General features: G+C 38.5%; 1 protein-coding gene across 1 annotated transcript; it reads right to left on the reverse strand.

Moving 5' to 3' along the window:
* Nucleotides 1–2,985: 2,985 nt before the first annotated feature.
* Nucleotides 2,986–18,305, reverse strand: fech (ferrochelatase). The gene is made up of 11 exons (XM_086054306.1): nt 18,083–18,305; nt 16,987–17,077; nt 16,293–16,412; nt 15,906–16,054; nt 15,200–15,334; nt 12,311–12,417; nt 11,994–12,092; nt 11,644–11,751; nt 10,244–10,408; nt 9,125–9,184; nt 2,986–4,380 (listed from the first exon to the last, which is right to left on the reverse strand). The coding sequence occupies exons 1-11, from the start codon at nt 18,120–18,122 to the stop codon at nt 4,243–4,245; spliced, it is 1,212 nt and encodes a 403-aa protein (XP_085910432.1). The 5' UTR covers nt 18,123–18,305; the 3' UTR covers nt 2,986–4,242.
* Between the last annotated feature and the right edge of the window lie 2,380 nt (nt 18,306–20,685).

Raw genomic sequence — 20,685 nt, forward strand, 5'->3', positions numbered from 1 at the left:
GGGAGATGGCGAAAAGATTGGTCAGACAAAAAGGGAGAAAAGGGGAAAGGGGAGGGGTGGAAAGAGAAAATGACCAGTTTGAGAAAGGAAGAAGAAAGGGAGGATAGGGACTGATGGACTGAAGCAGATGGAAGAAAAGAAAAGAAAAGAAAAAAAGGAAAGAAAAGAAAAGAAAAATGAAATGAATAATGGTAAACAGAAAAATGGGATTCACAAGACTATATAGAACTGATTTGTTTCTACATTTTTGTAGCAACCATAAGACTAGAGATCTAAATAGATGACTTAGTAGCAGACACTACTACACACACATACACACACGCACAGTGTCTGTGTGCGACTACTGACCGGTGAGAAGGACCGCTGGAGGATTGAAAAGGCTGACAAAAGGCAATATCATAGCAGTTCCAAAGCTACTGTTGTTCAGATAGATGCTGATTGTGCACATTTTCCACAACCTCATTTAGAGTTCCATCCACATATTTTGGGGAAATGACAAACATTTGATGATTTACAATTAATCCAGATGGGACTGGTACATTAGGGATTACAGGCATTTTATGTGTGATTTCCACCGATCTGAACGGTAACTATGAACACCTTGGAAATAAAATGGAAGACCTCAATATCAACAGTAGACGAGGATATGCTGGAGAAAGTTAGTGGGTTTATCATCACACGCTACACTTGAGAATCAATTAGCAGAAGTCAGGACAAGTGTGTGGCGCAGATGCGCTCAGTTCCAAGTGTGAGTGCCATAGAAAATTGTTTGCTGATGAAATGGGATGCAATGAAACCCCAGCGGAGTAAGCAAGTAATAGGACACCCTGTTGATGTGTCTGCGTTTCACCACTGTCGTCACTGGATCGAGAGGTGCGTTACGTTTAACGGTTGAAAGCGTCAAATAGAACCGCAGTTAGTTCGCCCCTGACTACTTCGGAGTTGCGGACAATGACGACACATGAACAAGGTAACAGTGTGGAAAGCAAAACACAAGATGGAGAAGAAAACAATTATGAGGAAGAAAACTAAAGACTCAAGTGACATTTTTTTTCTTTGTTAAATGAATGTCTTTGTCCGACTACTGTAGACTTCCTCTTTAAATGTGTATTGCCATCCAATTGGAGAACAGTATCTAGGGGCATTACTAATTAACACCAAATCACTTCATTAGATACGAATACATTCAATTTTCCACATGAATTTGTTTTTTTTCATGAGATAAGATGTAATGTTAAATGTTAAATATTGCACTAATATTGATATCATATCACATATTGCATGTTTTTACAATATTGTGCGGCCCTACTTTACAATTATTAGAGTATAATGTATGGCATCTTTGAGTATCATTTAATTATCTTAAGTCCAAGCCGAGCTCTTTGTTGAAAATCAAAATATGGTCACCCTACATTAGGCTAACAATGTAACAAAAAGCACTCAGTAGAACTCATAAGGATTTTACATATTCGTGTCCTGTCGTCAGTTACTATATTTAATTAGCACTGATAAAATGCTAACATGCTAGGCATTCGCATGCTAACATGTAGCATAATAGCAAGCTGAGTAGAGAAAGCGCTGCGTGGTAGTGTTTCGAGCGGGGGTCACCAAGTCCGGTCCTCAAGGGCACCTACCCTGCATGTTTTCCATCTCTCCCCGCTGCAACACACCTGATTGGAATGATCAGCTCATCAGCAAGCTTTTCAGAAGCCTGATAACGATACAGATCAATTGAAACAGGTGTGTTGCAGCAGGGAGGGATGGAAAACATGCAGGATAGGTGCCCTTGAGGACCGGACTTGGTGACCCCTAGTTTAGAGCATAAGGCAACAATCATAATAGCTAGCTCTGTCATTGTCCCAATCCTTCTGGACCTACATTTTTATTAGTTCCATAACTTCCATTTTTGTTCATTCAACAGTCAGCAGCAGTCCATTCGATGGTCAAGTTGTGAACTCATGCCAGTAGTTTTTGTAACACGTCTAGGATTGGTTTTGTTCTTAAAAAGGTTGTCAATTGAAATATTTTCTCTCAAAATCATCAGAATTCACAGTTTCCATGTAACATTTTGCCATTTATTTTATTTTGACTATACAGGAAGACATGCTGACACTCCATGACTCAATTTTAGTTTTAAACAATGCAGAGAAATGTCTGTAATACCACAAATCAAAAGCAAATAAATAAATGCAAATACTGGGGAAAAACTGGTCATCTTAATTATAAAGTAATTCTACTCAATGCACTTTTCAGATGAACACACAGGAAAAATTCAACATTTGGCAACAGATTTTGCCTTAAAGTACAAACAGCAGGAAATTCATTCAAGTGTTCAAATGGCTTTTTCTCTCCCCAATTATGTTCTGCAGTTAAGCGGAATGTGTTGTCCTATGTGGCCATAAATTAGCTGCATTGTATTACAATGACCTTAACTTATTTTAGTACATACAGAAGCCAGCCCTGACTGTGTTTGAAATTAGCTGTGCGCAAACACTGCTTTAAAGATGAAGTAAACGCAAACATTTTTTTTCAAGAATATGTTCTATGCAAGCCCACTACTTGAAACAGTGAATTATGATAAATATTGCGTTTGTGGAAGTGGAGTGTTAATCCACTACTTTTTAGCCATCTCTGGGGGCGGCCATTTTGTCTTCTGTCGACTGAAAATGACATCGCAACTGTTCACAATGACTAATCATGGCTCAGATTCAGAAAACAGGGCAGCCGTGATTGGTCATTGTGAGCAGTTTCGATGTAATTTTCAGTCGACAGAAGACAAAGTGGCCGCCCCCGGAGATGGTTAAAAACGAGTAAATTTTGCCGCTTAACTTATATTCCACAAATGCAAAATTAATCAGAATGCCGTGTTTCAACTAGTGGGCCTGCTGGGAACATATTCTTGAAAACAATTTTTGGGTTGACTTCCGCTTTAATTAGTCTAGAAACCTTGTACACGTCAACAAAAACAATGTGACGCAACCTCAGTTATACATGCACAAGAGTGTTTATTAAGGACTTTTTTTTCAAGCAACTTTATGGAACTTCTGGAAGCACGAGCATCTGTGAATTATGTGAAGAGAGAATTTTTGCTATAAAGTGCAGTTCTGTATGCATTTCAGGGGGAGATGGTTGATGCTGAATCTCTTTTTAAGAGAATCCATAGCCAAGATGTTACACGTTTTGGCATCAATCTGTAAATGATCAAGCATGTCAATTGGTAAATTCCCTCTTCTCATAAGCACTAATTTGTAAAAATCTAAATCATATAACAAAATAAACCTCATTTCCAAATGTAAAAGGCACATTGTAATGGCAACATGGGGGGAAAATACAAAACAAATGATCAACAAATCTTTGGGGAACATTTACACATGCTCGATTCCAGTCTCGCGATAGCAGGGAATTTCCTTATTAGCAGTCCCTTTGAAACAAAATAATTCATGAAGCAGCAGCAAGGATGGTTGGATAAAGGATGAGCTGCTCAGTTTTAAACAGACAGATGACCTTGACACAGCCTGCTACAAAACATGGAAGTTTAGAAAACTGTAGAATATGCTAAACAGCAGATAAATGCTCATAAATTGAACCCTAGACTTGAAACAAGGCTGTTTTGAAGCTCATCAATGCGAATAACACTTCGCCTTTAATGTTTACACCATCCTGTTACACTACAAAGAAAACATCACAACCTCTCAACTGCGGTCAGTCAGCAGAAAAACAAAAAGGTACCAGTAGTTGTGGGGTGCCTAGCCCTAGAGGATTGAATGTAAAAACTAAACTTTAGCAAAAAAAAAAAAAAAAAAAAAAAAGCGACTGGCAAAACAATTGTTTTTCTTATTTTGATGGGATAAAGCTGTCGCTGCAGAGTATCACTTCTATTTATATGCAGACCTTAATCAATTAAACTTGGATAGAATATTCTTACAATTGGCTGACTTTGTTCATTTAAATGTGTTTCGCACTTCCCCACTGGTTCCAGTCAGCAAAAAGATCAGTAACATTGTTTGTTTCTGTGTAAACAAAAGACGATGTGAAAAACTATGAGATGCTGACAGCTTATTTCAACCTTTTCCTCTGACATATTTTTCCTTTTGAAGTTCTAAGTCTGTATGAACGCCTCTCGTCCTTCATTCAATGTTTTTCCACACTGGACAGTGCGTTCTGTCTCAAGAGGCCTGGTGTGTCTTCATGGAGGGCAGTGCACAAATACACAATGTGTGTGTGCTTGACCGCGCACATGTTCTATGACAGTTTCTGGCTGGCGAAAAAGGCCTTGGTCTCTCCGCAGGTGGGATTGGTGCACAGTGGGCAGCGTAAGGTCAGCTGGCGGGAACATGGCTCATTCGACTTCAGGTGAGACTGGACCAGTTCTGCCAGAGCCTGGACAAGAACAAAGACATGGAAATGGTTTTCCCTTTGATTGTTTTTTATCTATATCTACAGGTATATGATATACAATAGATGCTCAATAGTATATAGATATTTTTTTATGGGTGACATATTTGCTAGAACACAAAATAAAGAAGAGAGTGGCTGTTATTCAAGATGGTGAAAAGTATAGTGGACCCCAGTTACATGGCGGTTCATCTTTCATGCCCTCACAACATTGTTTTTTACAGTGGAAAGGGCAATTTCGAAACTGGACTTGTTTTCTGAGTTTGGTCAAGACGCTTGAGCAACTGTGATGTCCTTTTCAAATGACAGCAAGTGGCAAAATGGCCACCCACTGAGCTGGATAAAAACAGGTGGATTTTGCTGTTTAATTCATATTCCACAAAGGCAATATTATTCACAATATTGTGTTTGGACTAGTGGGGCCGCAGAGAATATATTCTTAACTCATTCACTGCCGTTTACAAATGTAATTGTCTTTTCACAGTCCAGCCATTCAATACCAGAAACTTATTTATATATTTTTTTTCATTTTATTTCAAACGTTAGGGTAAAAGAGGGTCTGAAAATGTCTGACAGTGAACGAGTTGAGAACATTTTTGAATTGACGTCCCCTTTACGCTTCTGCAGTGAGCGCCTATATGGAGATGAAAATGCCTATTGTCCAGAAAATTGGAAATATTGGGGCAATCGTCTAATACATGGGTTGGGAATTCTGGTTCCTCGAGAGCCATATCCTGCCTGTTTTGGATTTCTCTCTAGTACAAAACATCTGATTCAAATGATCAGCTCATCAGCATGCTCAATAGAAGTCTGAAACAATCCTGATCATTTGAGTCATTTGACCCCTGGTCTGATATTTTCTGAATTTGAAGTGAGCGTAAGTGGAGATGTCAACATAAATCCTGATGACGATTGATCGCAGTTTTCGGACATTAGGCAACGTTAAGATTTTATACATTATGTGTTTAAGGTCACAGTGCAGCAAGTGAGGAGGGACATATTATTACATTGGAGTCAGCAAATAAAAAGACAATTTGAACCCGTTTTATAAAAGTAACCGTGGGAGCCACACAATCGTTGGATAAAATAAGGATTGATTTTCTTTTACTTTTTACATTTTTTATTCTGCTGCAGACACTGCCTTGAGCCGGGTGACCCGTTCCAAGCGTTATTTCACCCCATCGGTCATATTAAATTTGTAGCCATATTATATTTGTAAAATTGAGCAAGAAATTGAATGGCAATGCAATGATTCAGTATCAATCCCTTGAATTCTGGCTTGAATATGCAACTCCAAGGAGCAAGTGAACGAGGCATCTTCACAAATCGCTTTGCCACGTCCAGTACGGCTACGGCATTGACATACTCAAAAGTGGGGTCTACATATATACGTATCGTAAATGTTGTCAATGGTAATACTTGCCAACGGCAGTCGCAAATGACGCCATTCAAGACAACTGACTGTGGCAGTGCTGCGTGAAACGTGTACAGTAGCATCAAAAATATGGAGCAAAATAAGTACTGTAATTGACGGTCGACAAGCTGCTACTTACACAACACACACACACACACACACACACTTTGAACCCTGCAGTTTTAAATGTGATGTGGTTCATTTATTAATTTTTACAAACAAGCTTCATGCCGCCAATATATTTACCGATAGTCCCTTCGTATCTGACCATTGAAATTGCCGAATATGCTACGGTAGACATATGAAGACAATGAAAGTGTCTCATACTGAATCTTCATATGAGTCATGGTTTACCTGAAGCCTTGCAAATATCCCATGTTACATCATGGAAATCTGCGGCAAATAAAGCCAAGTGACCAATATATGTACTTTTTTTTTATGGCTAAATGTAGCCGCTGCGGCTGTAAATCAGGCGGGCTTTGTAGTCCGGAAATTACAGTACTGTATGGACGTAGGGTATTAATAATAGTTGCTCCCCCTCCCCCCATCCATTTCATGTGCCCCCCTTAAAGCTGAGGTCTGGGGATGGGTCTGATGACAAAGTTTCATTCTCTTTTGTTTTATGTAGTGAGGTTCAGTGGGGGGTTCAAGTGCCTTGCTAAACGGAACCTCGACTCAATTTCTGTTTCTGTCCGCAGTTTACGGATGAGATACTGACACCCCTTTGCTCTGAACATCATCCAAGCTGAAGAGTCAACCAATACCAAACGGCTGAGGCCGGACCAATTAGCAAAGGCATAGAAGTCAGTGGAAAGTGAAATGAATAGAAGATGGTTCGTTTTCAACTAGAAAACTGCTGCTCAATTGACCCGACCCCACATAAGTGGTAGAAAATGGATGGATGAACTTTATTTTATTCTAACTTTATCTGCCCAAATTACTTGAAAGAGGGATAAGTGAATGAAAATGAATAAATATCATATCATATCGAAGAGACGCTATCTCTTGCAGACATGGTCATCCTCTGCTATTGATTTACACAGATGCGAGCGCACACGCATACACACGGGCAAGCACACGCGGTCCTACTATGGGGCCTACGAGCAAAGGCGGGCTTGACCAGCCAGACAGCTGGGCAGTTCAGTTCTACTGTTGTCAGCTCTTTAGATTCCCATTGATCCACTCCTTGCTTTAAAAAACCTCTCTCTCTCACACACCCCCACACAAAATACAACACTCAAAGAACTATTAGAGTTGGAGCAGCTCGCTATTGTAGGGCAGACAGTAAAGGGAGGCAGTGGAAGTAGGGAGGACTGAGGGATAGAAAGAAGAAAGGCAGAAATGAGAGAAGAGAAAAGGAAAGGAAAGGCAGAAGATAGGAAAGGGGGATCCATTTATTGACAGTATCCTGCTTGTACTTGACTTATTCCATGAAACAGTATGCCGTGGTTTCCTATGCATCTGTCCTGCATCGCTCCCACCTCCCTTCCTTCATTAAATCACATAACTACAATGTCTCCTCCCTATGTATTGTGTACACAGTTGCTGCCAGTCATACATGAACGTGACCTAGCCATTAGCAATTTGAGATAATGGAAAGAAGAAGTGGTACAATTATCCTGTGTGTCTCATACGATACTCAACTGAAGGAGCAGAATGCCTTAAGCGATTGTATTCATCTACATAAGTACCCATGGACAAGTAGTCTACCAGTATACCGACCAACCCTCGACTCGGGGGCACTGGCAAGGATTTTGGGTCCCATGAAAAAAATGTAATGCACTTCAATGCCGCAAAGTGAACATGCTACTTTTTGCGGCATATCACACCAGCAAGCACGTGCTCTTATATAACCATCAAGACCTTGCAGCTTGAATTCTTTAAGGTTTGTACAAATGAATAATTAAGACGATTACTATAATAATACAATCAAGCACTGCAGCTTGAAACAGCATTCCTGAGATGTTTAAAAGTGATGGCGCAACTTCATCGAAGAGGATAACGTGGCCGTAACATTTTTTTTGCTGTAATTGTTTTGCGCATTTTAAATTGGAACCAAAAACTATACACTATGCAGAGTGGTACTTAGGGTTGGATTCAATATCAATATGTATCGCGATTGACACGTGATCGATATCAATAGCGAATGCCTTCGATAAAATGTTCAAAAGAAAAAGAATTGAAAACAAATCCGATCTACAATTTAAAAGTAGTAAATTGATCTACACAATCAAATTGTACTACGCACCTGAAAGGAAGAAAAAATAGATTAAGGGGAACTTATTTTTTTTAGCACTATAAATTAGTAGAGGTTATGTGTTTTATGGTTATGTGTTGCCGATGAGCGCTTCTGGCAAAATGTTGTGTTACCCTATATACATACATATATACACATATACACATTTACATATAAAATTAGGGCTGTCAAAGTTAAAGCGTTAAATATGGAGATTAATTTAAATTGTATAACGAATTAAAAAAGATAATTCAGTTAACTCTCTTTTATTTATATCCTGTGTCGTATAACGCATTCAAAAAATTAACTCAGTTTTATTTACTTCCTGTGGCAGCTGACCTCTGCTCACTTAGCAGCCAAACTCAGCAGAGGAGAGGTACTGTCACAAAGACGGACTTTTATATAGTTTTACTTTAAAAAGTTGCTCGACGGTTCATTGGAGAATTACAAAATAATTTGCGCACTTTGCAAAGCCAAATTCAAATACCATATTAGTTGTATGTCTTTGGTGTAACGTTCAACAGTTGTATTTTACAGCACTGTGGACCTAGATTACTTTGTAATGTGCTGTGCGTGTTTTAAGAAAGGTGCCTTAAATTGCAATTCAAGACTTTTTCATTACGAACAAAATAATAATAAAACGTTGTCATCATTTAATTCATAACAACACGTTTGCCTAATAATTGTATGAAAACATTCAGCGCAAAATGTCTGGCAGGATACCTTGAAACTTATATACTGTACCACTTACAAAATTGCTTTAAATTGTGTTCTTAAATCCTTAACGGCCATATTAGACATTAGGTGTTGTTTTTTATGGGCAAAAGCGTCTTATAAAATAAATGAAGATTTATATAGATTATATTTAGTTCTTTTTTTTTTTTTTTTTTTGCTCATACAAAAAAATGATCCGATCTGTGACTTATGTGATCCGGTGGACCACTAGTGAGTACCAAAGACAATCTCGTGGTGAAAAAAATTATGTGCACCCCTGTATATGTAAGAGAAATATTGAAATACCTGTCTGTAGGGGTAATGTAAAATTGTTTGATCATTAACGTGTATGTGGATGTGTGTACCTTCATAAATAGAGGATTCCCATTCAACGACTCTGCTCTTCTCAGGTTCTCCACACCACACTGACATGAGGGAGAAACAACATTAGAATAAAATCAGATTCAAACAAAACAGTACAATAAAAGACCCGGCCCATATGTTCCCAATGTGACCATAGTACAGCAAATATTATGGTTTTTCCTTTTTCCCATCCAGGGTAGGGAAAATAGTGGTGCCAAAGAAAGGTAATAGTGAAAAGCATCATTAAATCGATAAGTGTGTGGGCATAAAAATAAGCGTTTTCATTTTTTAAGTACTTTTATTTTATTTTTTTTACAAGAAACACAGGTCTTTTGTTCTGAACTTCCAATTATTTCTAACAGTAGGTATCATTTTCGTGGCTGCTGAGACACTTACAGTGGCTCAAACTGTTCAGTGTCATTGAGTGCACGATAAAAAAAAAAAAATTGTTTTCTTTTAGAACAATCCATCTTTGAGGGGACCGTTGTTACTTTGAAAACTTCGACACTGAAAATATTTGGAACTGGACATTTACATACGGTTATTTCATATAAGTTTAAAGCTTGTAAAGCAATAATGCAGAAAATGTGCAGCCAATGTGCAAATTGTGTGTGTGTGTATGCGTGTGTCTTTGTGGCACCAGTCAGCCAGTCACATTGATCTGTGGTCACCTTACTGGTGCCTTCCGACAGACATGCCACTTGGCTGCTGGACAGAGACGCACCTAACACACATCCTGAACAATGTATCTGTAGACCAGGGATCCACTGATGTTACTTGATCCTGTAGACATCAGAGGGGTCCAGACTGGTCCAACCAAAATTAGAGACCACTAAATTAGGTGCCCCACAGTGGCCATGACAATGAGACACAGTTCTTCTTTGTCATTGACACTAACATAAAAATGTTACATTTTACAGTCTAAATTGTTGCATTATTCTGTTCTGTCCAAAACTTGGAGTATGGAGCCAAAATATTAAGAAAAGGCTGGAAGTTAGTTTTGTTGTAAAGTTTTGTTCTGCTTTATTATTCATTGATGTGTATATGCTGATGTTATGACAATCAATTGGTGAGCCTCTGTATGATTTGCCAGATTGGATGAAACTTCTGCAACTTCTCACCTCCTCACCCAGCACCTGTCCATACTCAATGTCCAGCTCGTGTAAGGTCTCTATGTGGTCGGAGGTGAAGGCGATTGGCACTAGCAGGATGTTCTTTTTCCCCCTTTCGCAAAGCCCTTTAATGACCTCGTCCGTCTGGGGGCCGAGCCACGCCATGGGCCCCACCTGAGGGATGACACACAGAACATGATGCGTTCAGCTCACTGAGGTGACGTACTGGCAATGCTATCACACTCTCGATTAGATAGGAAAGTGGCTCCATCTTGAGGTGACAAAATAAAAAAATCACCAAATTGTAACGGACTGAAAAGAGTTCCTACTGAATATGTATTTTGTGAATAAAATAAGTGTTATTTTCAACAGACATTGGTGACTGTAAATAAATAATCAAAATAACCAATAATGTTAAAACAGTAGCAGTAAAACCGAATGTAGAATTCTCAAAGGTTAATAGATGCTGCAGCTATTTCATTGTCTTGTTCTTGTTTTATTTCATGTTTTGAGACTGTGGGCACTTGAGAATGAGATTTCAATCCTCTGTATGTTTTGCACATATTTTGGATTAACAATAAAATCATATCATACCATTATTCAATTTCGCTAAAATGTTTCTACGCACAGCATGATTTGTGGAATTAAATACAAGGAATTTGTTGCAAAAATAAAAGTAAGTTACTTGGTTCAGAACTAGCTCATTCTGGAAGGACTTGGCTTGGTTAAAGGCCCGCTATAAAGCGGGGAAATTAGGCCTGTCCACTTCTCAGACACCATCGTGTGTTGCCATTTACTGTACTACATAAAAAATGATAGCTTTCCAAGTACCACCATGATGACCAACAGTATAATACTATAGAGTAGTAGACCTTAATCAAAAAGAAAACTGAGGTTTTATTCCTAAAAAGAACATTTAACACTCTTGTAAGCCACTGTACCATTATGCAGTTTGAACATTAACACTGCTTATGTAAAGGAAGATAAACTGCACTTAAATAATGATTCAATAAAAACGTAAAGCACATTAAAGATAAATTTAAAAATGCGCCAAAGCAAATGTATAAAAAGAAGAACACATTCTTAAAGATTAAAAGCAAACTTGTACTAATTAAAAAAAAAAAAAATACAATAATTTCAGAGGTGGGGTCACTGTTTTCTCCTCAAATGCTGTTTGGTCATAAAACAGGGTTTAACAGGCGATGGTTTCATGTACAGGTATTCATTTGCTACAGTAAGAACTTCGCCTCATAGCCTACAATGAAAAAAAGCACTAGAGGGAACTGGCATACCACTAAACACTTTGAGAATCAATCCATGTTCTTAGGATCTATGCTAAACTGCAGATTACCACCAGATAGATCCAACGGATCCGCAGTTTGAATTCTGAAGTGCGCGTGTGAGTTTACCCTGGACTGCCACACCAGTCTGTAAGGGTTACAGTGCCCGAGTCTCTCCATAACTCTCTGGACTGTAGCGCCCACTTCCTGGGGGTATGGGTCACCTCTGTTTACAACCTGCACACATTACACAACAGTAGGACTGTCGGTCATGAAGAGTAGTACAGTCGCTGAGTAAACATGCATTGTTTACCTAATTGTTCATACATTTGGTTGCTGCATCAAGTAAATATATCTTTCAATTAATTTTACTGTAGGACAAATATTTTCAGAATGTTATAGTGAATTTGATATAAAAAATACCATTAGTGGCAAAGTAAGAGAGTACAGAAGGACAAGCAATATCAGATTGCACTTACAGCCATAGGAAGTGAATGGGCCGAGAATAGAATCACTACATCATCTCTCTTTGCTTCTGGAAACTTCAGCAGCTCATTACTGACATGTTCTGCAAAACACTACACGTACACACACACACAGACAAAAATCACTTTTATAAAGTAAAAGGACCAAAATGACATATTATACATCTAAGTATATAATGAGGCTTGCAACCAGTTTTGACTCATTAGTTGCTATGACAACTCTGTGCCTAAATGTAATATTTGCTTTGTTCTTTCTGCCTCATTTGGGGTGCATGTGTGTGGGAGTATGTGTGCACGTGTGTGTGTCTAACCTCCACCAGCAGAGGGTGTGTGGGCCAACGGTCAATGACACTCCAGCACATTTTTGGCCTGTCACCTCTGCTTCTATAGTAACGGTAAATGGCGTTTAAACTGCTACCTGTTGACACAACAACAATGAAGAACAAAACATATTTTCTAATGTTACAATCTTGTTAGTTGTAGTGTTACAAGCATAGTAACCCAAGCTATTGTTGAGTTTACTGGTGATCAATACAGTAATTGGCTGTTTGCTGATACCTGGTGGTACAATACAGTCAAGTTTCCCCACATAAAACATCAATGTGGAGAATCGCTACAAACTTTAAAATTGAGATTTTGGGAGTTTGCGCTCATAATCGCTTTGTGCCGTCACTCGATGATTCCTCATGAATTTTGCAAATGGGTCAATATTACCATCAGGTGCTTAGGTGTCAGTTCACCCTCCAAAAATCAGAGATTTTCCATTTAATTTAATAATCATTGTATCAAATAAATTTTATGCTGTTATAAATGCAAATTGTTAAGCTTGCTTACTTTTTTTTTACATAAATTAACTGCAAACAGAAAATATCCACACATATACTATATATGTGTGAGCTTGGTGGACGGGGTGGACATTTTTGATAGCATTTTATGAGCACATGGTTGACTTCCAATGAGCAACATGATTCATTTAACAAGCTGACAGTGTACTGTTCAACAAATATATTTTTAGTTTCTGAAAAATTTTTTTTTTAACCAATTGATATTTCACTATGACAGACTTCAGTAGATGTGTTAAAACGCTGGTCGTAATGACTCTGAAAACATAAGCGAGTTTCTTAACTCATTCACTGCCATTGACATATTTATTTGTCTTTTCACAGTCCAGTCATTCAATCCTAGGAACTTTTTTTTCAAATTTTTTCAAACGTTAGGGTAAAAGAGGGTCTGAAAATGTCTGTCAGTAAATGCGTTAAAGAGACAGCAACCCATTAATGACAGTGGACAGCAATTTTGGGTTCAGTGTTCAATATAATCATGAAAATGGAAACCACGATCAAAATGATGTATTTTATCAAATAACTTATGGATGATTAAAAAAAAAAAAGGATCTTGAATCATTTAACCATTATTGCAGGCATGCCAGACACATCAAATGGAAACAAAAAAAACTTAAAATGAAGGAAAGATATTTTACACTCTTAGTATGTACGTACTTTATACTTTAAGTATTTAACACGTTACCATTTTTCGTACTAAAGATATTTCCAAAGGTGCTTTTGACATGACATTTTCACCAGCTGTTGAGAACAACCCAAGTAATGCATACATACAAAGAAAGCAGAACAAATATGCTCAGAAATTAAGTTGTGTGTAATTATGTGAAATGACACAGGGAAAAAGTATTGAACACACGAAGAAAGGGAGGTGAAAAGGGCACGGAAAGCCAAGACAACACGTAGAATTTACCAATCAGCAATCCAGCCCCTTGTCAGTGCAAATGAAGACCAGATGGTTCAGTCCTAATTAATGGCCTACAAAAAGGTCTTATTGCTAAGGTGTCAGTAAAGCCACATCTCACAATGAGTAAGAGTAAAGCGCTGTTGCAAGACCAATGCAAATTAATTGCTGCAAAACATAACGATGGCAATGGTTACAGGCGCATATCTAAGCATCTGAATGTTCCAGTGAGCACGGTTGGGGCCATAATACGTGAGTGGAAAGCCAATTACACCACCATAAATTTGCCTCAATCAGGTGCTCCTCGCAAGATTTCTGACAGAGGAGTGCAAAGAATAATCAGACGGGTTGTCCAAGAGCCAAGGACCACCTGTGAAGACTTTCAAAAAGACTTGGAATTAGCAGGTACTGTTGTCACAAAGAAAACAGTCAGTAATGCACTCTGCCACCCGAGCCTGTATGCACGCAAGAGCCCATTGCTGGAGAAAAGAAAAAAAGCATGTCAAAGCTTGTTTAGTTTGCGAAACAACATTTGGGCAAGCCAGTTAAATACTGGGAGAATATAGTCTGGTCTGATGAGAGCAAAATTGAGCTTAGTGGTTGCCATACTGCACACCACGTTTGGAGGAGAAATGGCACTGCACATCACCCTCAAAACACCAGACCAACAGTGAAATTCAGCCCCGGGAACATGATGGTGCGGGGCTGCTTTTCAGCAAATGGTACTGGTGAACTTCACATTATTGAAGCAACGATGAATGAGCAAATGCATTCTTGACAAAAAATCTGCTGCCATCTACGAGGATGATGAAAATGGAACAAGGGTGGACATTCCAGCAGGATATTGATCCAAAACATATCGCCAAGGAAAGTTTCAATTGGTTGCAAAGGAAAAAAGAAAGCTGTTCAAATTGCCCAGCCAATCACCTAACTTGGATCCAATTGAAAATCTATGTAAAGAAAGGCTTTTGTAAAAGTATTAAATGAATATAAATTGGCATATTCAATACTTTTTCCCTGCGTAATTTCACATTTTTACACACTATTTATTTTCTAATCTTATTTGTTCTGCTTTCTTTGCATAAATGGATTACTTGGGTTGTTCCCAACATCTGATGAAAATTTCTTGTCAATAGCACCTTCGGAAATATATTTAGTGATAAAAATGGTGACGTGTTAAATATTTATTACAGCTGCTGTATTGTACTGCTATGGTATTGGTCACTTAAATGAAGACCTCAACGTTTCATTATTCGGCTACAAATCATGAAGACGAAAGTGATTTTGATGTGGACACCAAAGGCACTTGAACGTTATAACACTGACCCCAAATCAGCCAAAAATAAACATAACTAGGCAAAACAAACAACAACACATTGCCATGGTGTGTTATGGGAAAACCTCAGTATTATGTCATTATAATAAATATTGACTACTATATGATGTGTGTCTGTGACCTGTGGTGGAGCAGCTATACTGAGGATATTGTGTGAAGGCCACAGCTCGATCCACTCCGTCTTTCTCCATCTCTTCGATGGCCTCCTCAGTCAATGGGTGGACATACCGGAAACCGATGTAGAACTTGTGAGGGGCTGATGGGAAAGAAAAAGAAAGATCTCAAAGCGTTGCGTAAAGTAACACTATAATTGTTTTAAGGGTATGGAGCACAGAAGACTGCAAGGGATAAGCCGTCAACAATATCAGTTTGGGATGTGGCTGTCAGTCGCCGGTTTATTTCTATCTGCTGCTTCGGCTACAGTTTGTCTTGTTTGTTATCAGCGAGGTGTGAAGCGGGCGTGTGAGCAGCCGCTCCTTCAACGTATTGCTATCTTCACGTTCCACCCGGAGAGCGCAGCAGATATAAACAAGTCTGGAACTATTATTTAAGTTGATATAATTCAATTTCACAGTAGTTCAACCAACGTGTGCTTGTGTGTGCACGTGTATATAGAGTCGCACAATGGGTACACTGTGATAACCCAATCAATAACTGATTCACAGGATCCCAATAGCAGGAAGTATGTTTCCCATACTATAATCGAACAACCCTTAAAGGACTTGAGGTGTCAGACGCAGTGGGAATATTTTGTGGCCATGTTTGTTTCTGATAGGCTGGATGACAACAGCTGCTTATAAATGTGTTGTGTGGATGCTCGCTCTCACCTGTCTCAGGGCTCATTTCGTCCAACAACTTCACCATGCCCTCTCCCTGCATGGCGGTCCAACGTTTGATGGGCGAACCTCCACCAATCTTACTATACTGCTCCTGGATCTTTGGTGTGCGGCGCTTGGCAATGAAAGGGCCAAGCTTACTGTGGAGCGGGGAAGGACGATTACACAAATAACACAAACACAAATATGTTTTGACTTGACACAAAGAAAGACACTCCTGATCAACATTGAGTTAGAAGGAGAGACACAGAACGTAGAGTGACCTTCACCTTGTTGGTCTATCTGTCACAACTGAATATAAAATAAGAGCAAACAACTTTTGAAATGCATTAGCCTTGAAAATGTACTTTACAAACGTGTGCCAACTGTCATTCGTACTTCTGTACTGGGAGTTTCATCAAGTCTGTGTCCATGAAGAGCCTGAGCAGGAAATCGTGTACATCTTCTAGTTTCTCAGGTCCGCCCATGTTCAGCATTAGGATGCCTGTCTTGGGTTTCCTGTACAACAGGTTTAAAAGCAGTAATTCAATTCAATACCATTACCACGACTCCCCCGGAAATAAATAAGACTAACTTAGTAATAATAAATATTTACATGGTGTACACTCACAACACTAGGTACACCAGCACAATCTAAAAATCTGTATCGATCTACAGTGCCTTAAGAAATATGTAAATCACTACTCAATGTAAGGTTCCCACCAGAGTGGCCCTCAATTAACAGCTCAGTTATTTATAATATTTTGAGTCTCTTGTGTTGCTAAATGAGATAACCTTACCCCGACCTTCGTAGATCCCCAGGTGGAATACAATAAAATTGGTTTCTTACTTAATCAGTACCTCAGTTTGCAACAGACATGTGAAACGGCACAGTTCACAGGTTAATTTTAGCACCACAATTACATAATTGAGCAAACTTTTAAAGTCAATTCTTATGAAAATAAAACAAAACGTGTTGTTTGTCATTATCTACGTTGATGAAAAAACACTGAAATCTAAATTCAAGCATACATATTTATTATTTTAAAATTAACTTAGTGGAAAAATATAAGCATGTGTGCGTGAGTTTCACCTATTGTCCTGTGTTTCTGGGGTCGTATTATGAGCCAAAGCTGCAACAGTAGCACGAGTCCTCATGCTTAGGCTGACATTGCTCCAGGTAACTGCAGCAGATCAAAATAAAATCAATCTGACATATTAGTTACTGAGGCAAGTGAACACTCACTGTCACCCTCACACCTATGGACAATTTACAGTCTTCAATTTGGTTAGACATGTTTTGTGAAAGAGGCTGGAAGCCAAAATGCCCAGAGAAAAGTTTTTGTTTTAGCAACACAGCAAACACACTGAGTGAAACAAAAAACGTAAGGCTCAAGATAAAGTCATGTAATGGTAGAAAAAAACCCTAATAGGAGCCGTTCTGTGAACACTTCATTCAAGAACCATTCATTTCTCATGGTGCAATACCCTGAGACGCCGCCAGGATGCCGACTGACGTTACGCAAGTTTAAAATACTGAAATTGTGTAACTCATATTAAACGCTCCACTCTCATTTTGAATGCTCCACTGAAAAAAAATACAATACTTCTGGTAAAGACAGATATTACTCAGATTAACACATTGGGATCAATACATACATTTGATTACGCAAATGTAACATTGAACACTAAAAGGGGACTCATGGTGAGCTGTTGTAAAGACGTCGAATTTGTGAATATCCCGCAACGGATATAACATTGTTTACAAAATAAAATAATTATTAAGCAGGTGTACGCTTTGAAACTTGAAATAGCGATAAAATACGTGAATGGATAATAAACGGGAATCATATAATTTACTTACAGTAATTAGAGGTGTTTAAAAAAATGAATTTTCAGGAAAGCAAATTACAGTTACGACCATATATTTTTATTGTTGAAAGTGCTAACCGGAAATTGAGCGGCTTTAACTATTTAACTTGACACTCATTTATGAAACTGATGCCAATGTCAACGATGTATTAGTGTAATTTACACCATGCAAGGCTACACAGTCCATTCCCCGAATGCACCCAGGCTGCACCGAAGACGCAACAATAGTTTACAACGTTGAAATGTGCATAAATAAATCGTGTCTAAACATAGCTTCGTCCGAGCTAACTTAGCTCTGTAGTACTAGTACTACTCACGTTGGATCAAGCGACCGGCGTTGCCCAGGACTGTCATCATGATAGTTTCCAATTTATGTCGCCCCCTAAAACTCAAGCTGACAAATAAGTCTTGCACTTCTGGTCTCTTCAGCTGTGCTCGAGAGTGTTTTCCCGTCCCGTGTATTTCGTTGTCCGATATGACAACGAGATTCCTTCAGCTATCGCATCCAGCTGGTTGTGTCAAGTTAGGCAGCATGGTTATTACTTCCGGACATTATTTTTACGTAAAACAGCTCAAAACAAGGCTATTTTAACTAACGAAAACCAACGAAATAACTAAGATAGGAAAAAAGGCGTAAACAAAATAAAATCAAAACAAAAAAATGTTTTTTTCAAAACGAAAACTAACTGAAATTATATTTTATATTTACATAACTAACTAAAAGTAACTATAGTTATAGCAATAACGTCCTTAGTTTTCGTGTTTGGAGATTAATTTAATACGTTATCGATTAGGGTTGATTTTAAATGTGTTTTAAATGCATTTATGTATTTTGGTAATTGACGAAAGAAGGACGTTCGAGCAGTTGTCTGGGAGTTGTAGTCCTATTAATGTGTGTTATCAAGCAGCAGCCAAAAAGCGCCACCTAAACGTCAATCCAAGGCGACGAGTTTGGGTTTTTGACTTTTGTGTGCTATTTAAAAAAAAAAAAGTACACTATACAACCGGTTTTAATATTCCTCAACAGAAACTCAAGCCACAAATACACTTCAAAAGCTGGCAACTTAGCAAATAAAGCTTCCTAACTTTAATTCGGGTTGTGCTGTACCTAACTTTAAAAGCGGTATCATGCACTGCAGGTAGTGTAAAGTCTGTGGACTGTAGTGCGGTATCTGTATTTGGTTTGTGGATGGATGGCTGTTTTCAAAATGTCTTTAAAGTAATATCATTGCTGAATTTTTACTAATGCTTTATTACTTACCATGGAGGGTTTTTTCAAAGATGCCCTTAAAACGTATTAAAACTAACTAAATTAAGAAAACCAAATTCAAAACAAAATAAAAACTTTATGGAATGAAAATTCCCAAACTATAATAACACTGCTGCAAAATCGACTTTTCCGACTAAATACAGTACTAACAACATTATATACTTTTACAGTGTGAAATTGAAATGAAATGTATTGTATTTTAATGGTTTTAAAAAGGCATACAAGTTATTATGATTTTTAATGTTATTGGGGAACTTATTTGTCTGGGTCAATATCACTTCCGTTTGATCACGTCCTCTAGCTTGACAACTTCATACAAATCTGTTACGTTCATGTTACATCACGCTACTAGAACACATAAGACAACACGCGCTAGTAGTGGACACGCCCATTCTCTTGACACTGGCAGTTAAGTACAGTAATCGCTTGCGCAATGTGTGTAGATTGTATAATCAGTATAGATAGTACAGTAGCGAATGATACATTCGGTTATAACTAAAAATACGCACATACACTATTTATTAAAAAAAGAATTATACGTAGGTATCTTGCCTAATTTGGACGATAAACGCTACCATTCGCGAGGCTCCAGATTTTCCATGTTTGTTTTGGATTGTACCGGTGTTCTGAAATTCTTTCCTACCGATCGATGCGTCCTACCAATGCCCGGTGCGCTTGCGCACGCGCACAACGCCGATAAGAGTTTTCGTGGGAAATTTGATAACTTTTTGTCCTACCTGTCGTACATTCGGTTAAAAGCGGTGAGTACTTACTATTTTCGTTTTTATTGAGTCTTATTTGACTTTTTCATTGTCGTAAAAATACTTTTTGCGTGTGTTTTCTTGTACAGTAGTAGCTTTTGAGCATAGTGACCACATTCATCACCATACCTGCTTGCGCCTCCGTTTAAGTATTTTATTAAAGGATTTTTAAAAGTTCTACCTACCACTGCGCATCTAAACAAAAGAAGCTGAAAGCGCACGGTAGTGTTTTGGCTGTCAAATTAGCCTTCGGTAGGGAGTTTCGCAAAGAGTATGACGTTTTTGGCAGAGCAGGCTGTCAAATCAGAGGTTTCGATGGAGTAGGACAATTTGGCAGAACACCTGTTTTTCTTGGTGTGCTTACTCGCTTCTTTCTTCAAGCCTTTCTCGTTCCCGTGAGGAAAGAAAATTCAGCCAAACAAGTCCAAACTCGTGTCTTAGTGATACAGCGTGAGAACGCCTCATCACCGTGTACGCTGTTACGTCATCGTGTTCAGCTAACTGCCAGCTAGGTTCCATAACATGAATGTCAACCAGTCAAGTTTACTTAGGCCCAGATTTACAGGAGGTATCTTATGCACTTCTCTCAAAAATTCTGGCATGCTGTACTGTGCAGTATTTTGCTGTCGGTTGACATTCAGGGTAAGCCTAAAACTGCGCTTTACAAGTGAACTTTATGTTCATTTCTTGACTCCTCCAATAACCCTGTTTGAAATATCCCTTAAGTGTCATAATGGTCTTGTAATGTCAAAATGGGAACAGTATGACTTAGACCGTTTAAATACCCCCAAATTCCAACTGAACCAGGAAATGTATTGGTCCATTCATGATGAAACACCTGTTGTGACTTTTGCTGTTCAGTTACAGAAGTTGTGCAAAAAATGTTGAA

The sequence above is a fragment of the Filicampus tigris genome, chromosome 15 (assembly GCF_054856515.1).
Source record: "Filicampus tigris isolate MCC_2025a chromosome 15, RoL_Ftig_1.0, whole genome shotgun sequence".
NCBI classification, from domain to species: domain Eukaryota; kingdom Metazoa; phylum Chordata; class Actinopteri; order Syngnathiformes; family Syngnathidae; genus Filicampus; species Filicampus tigris.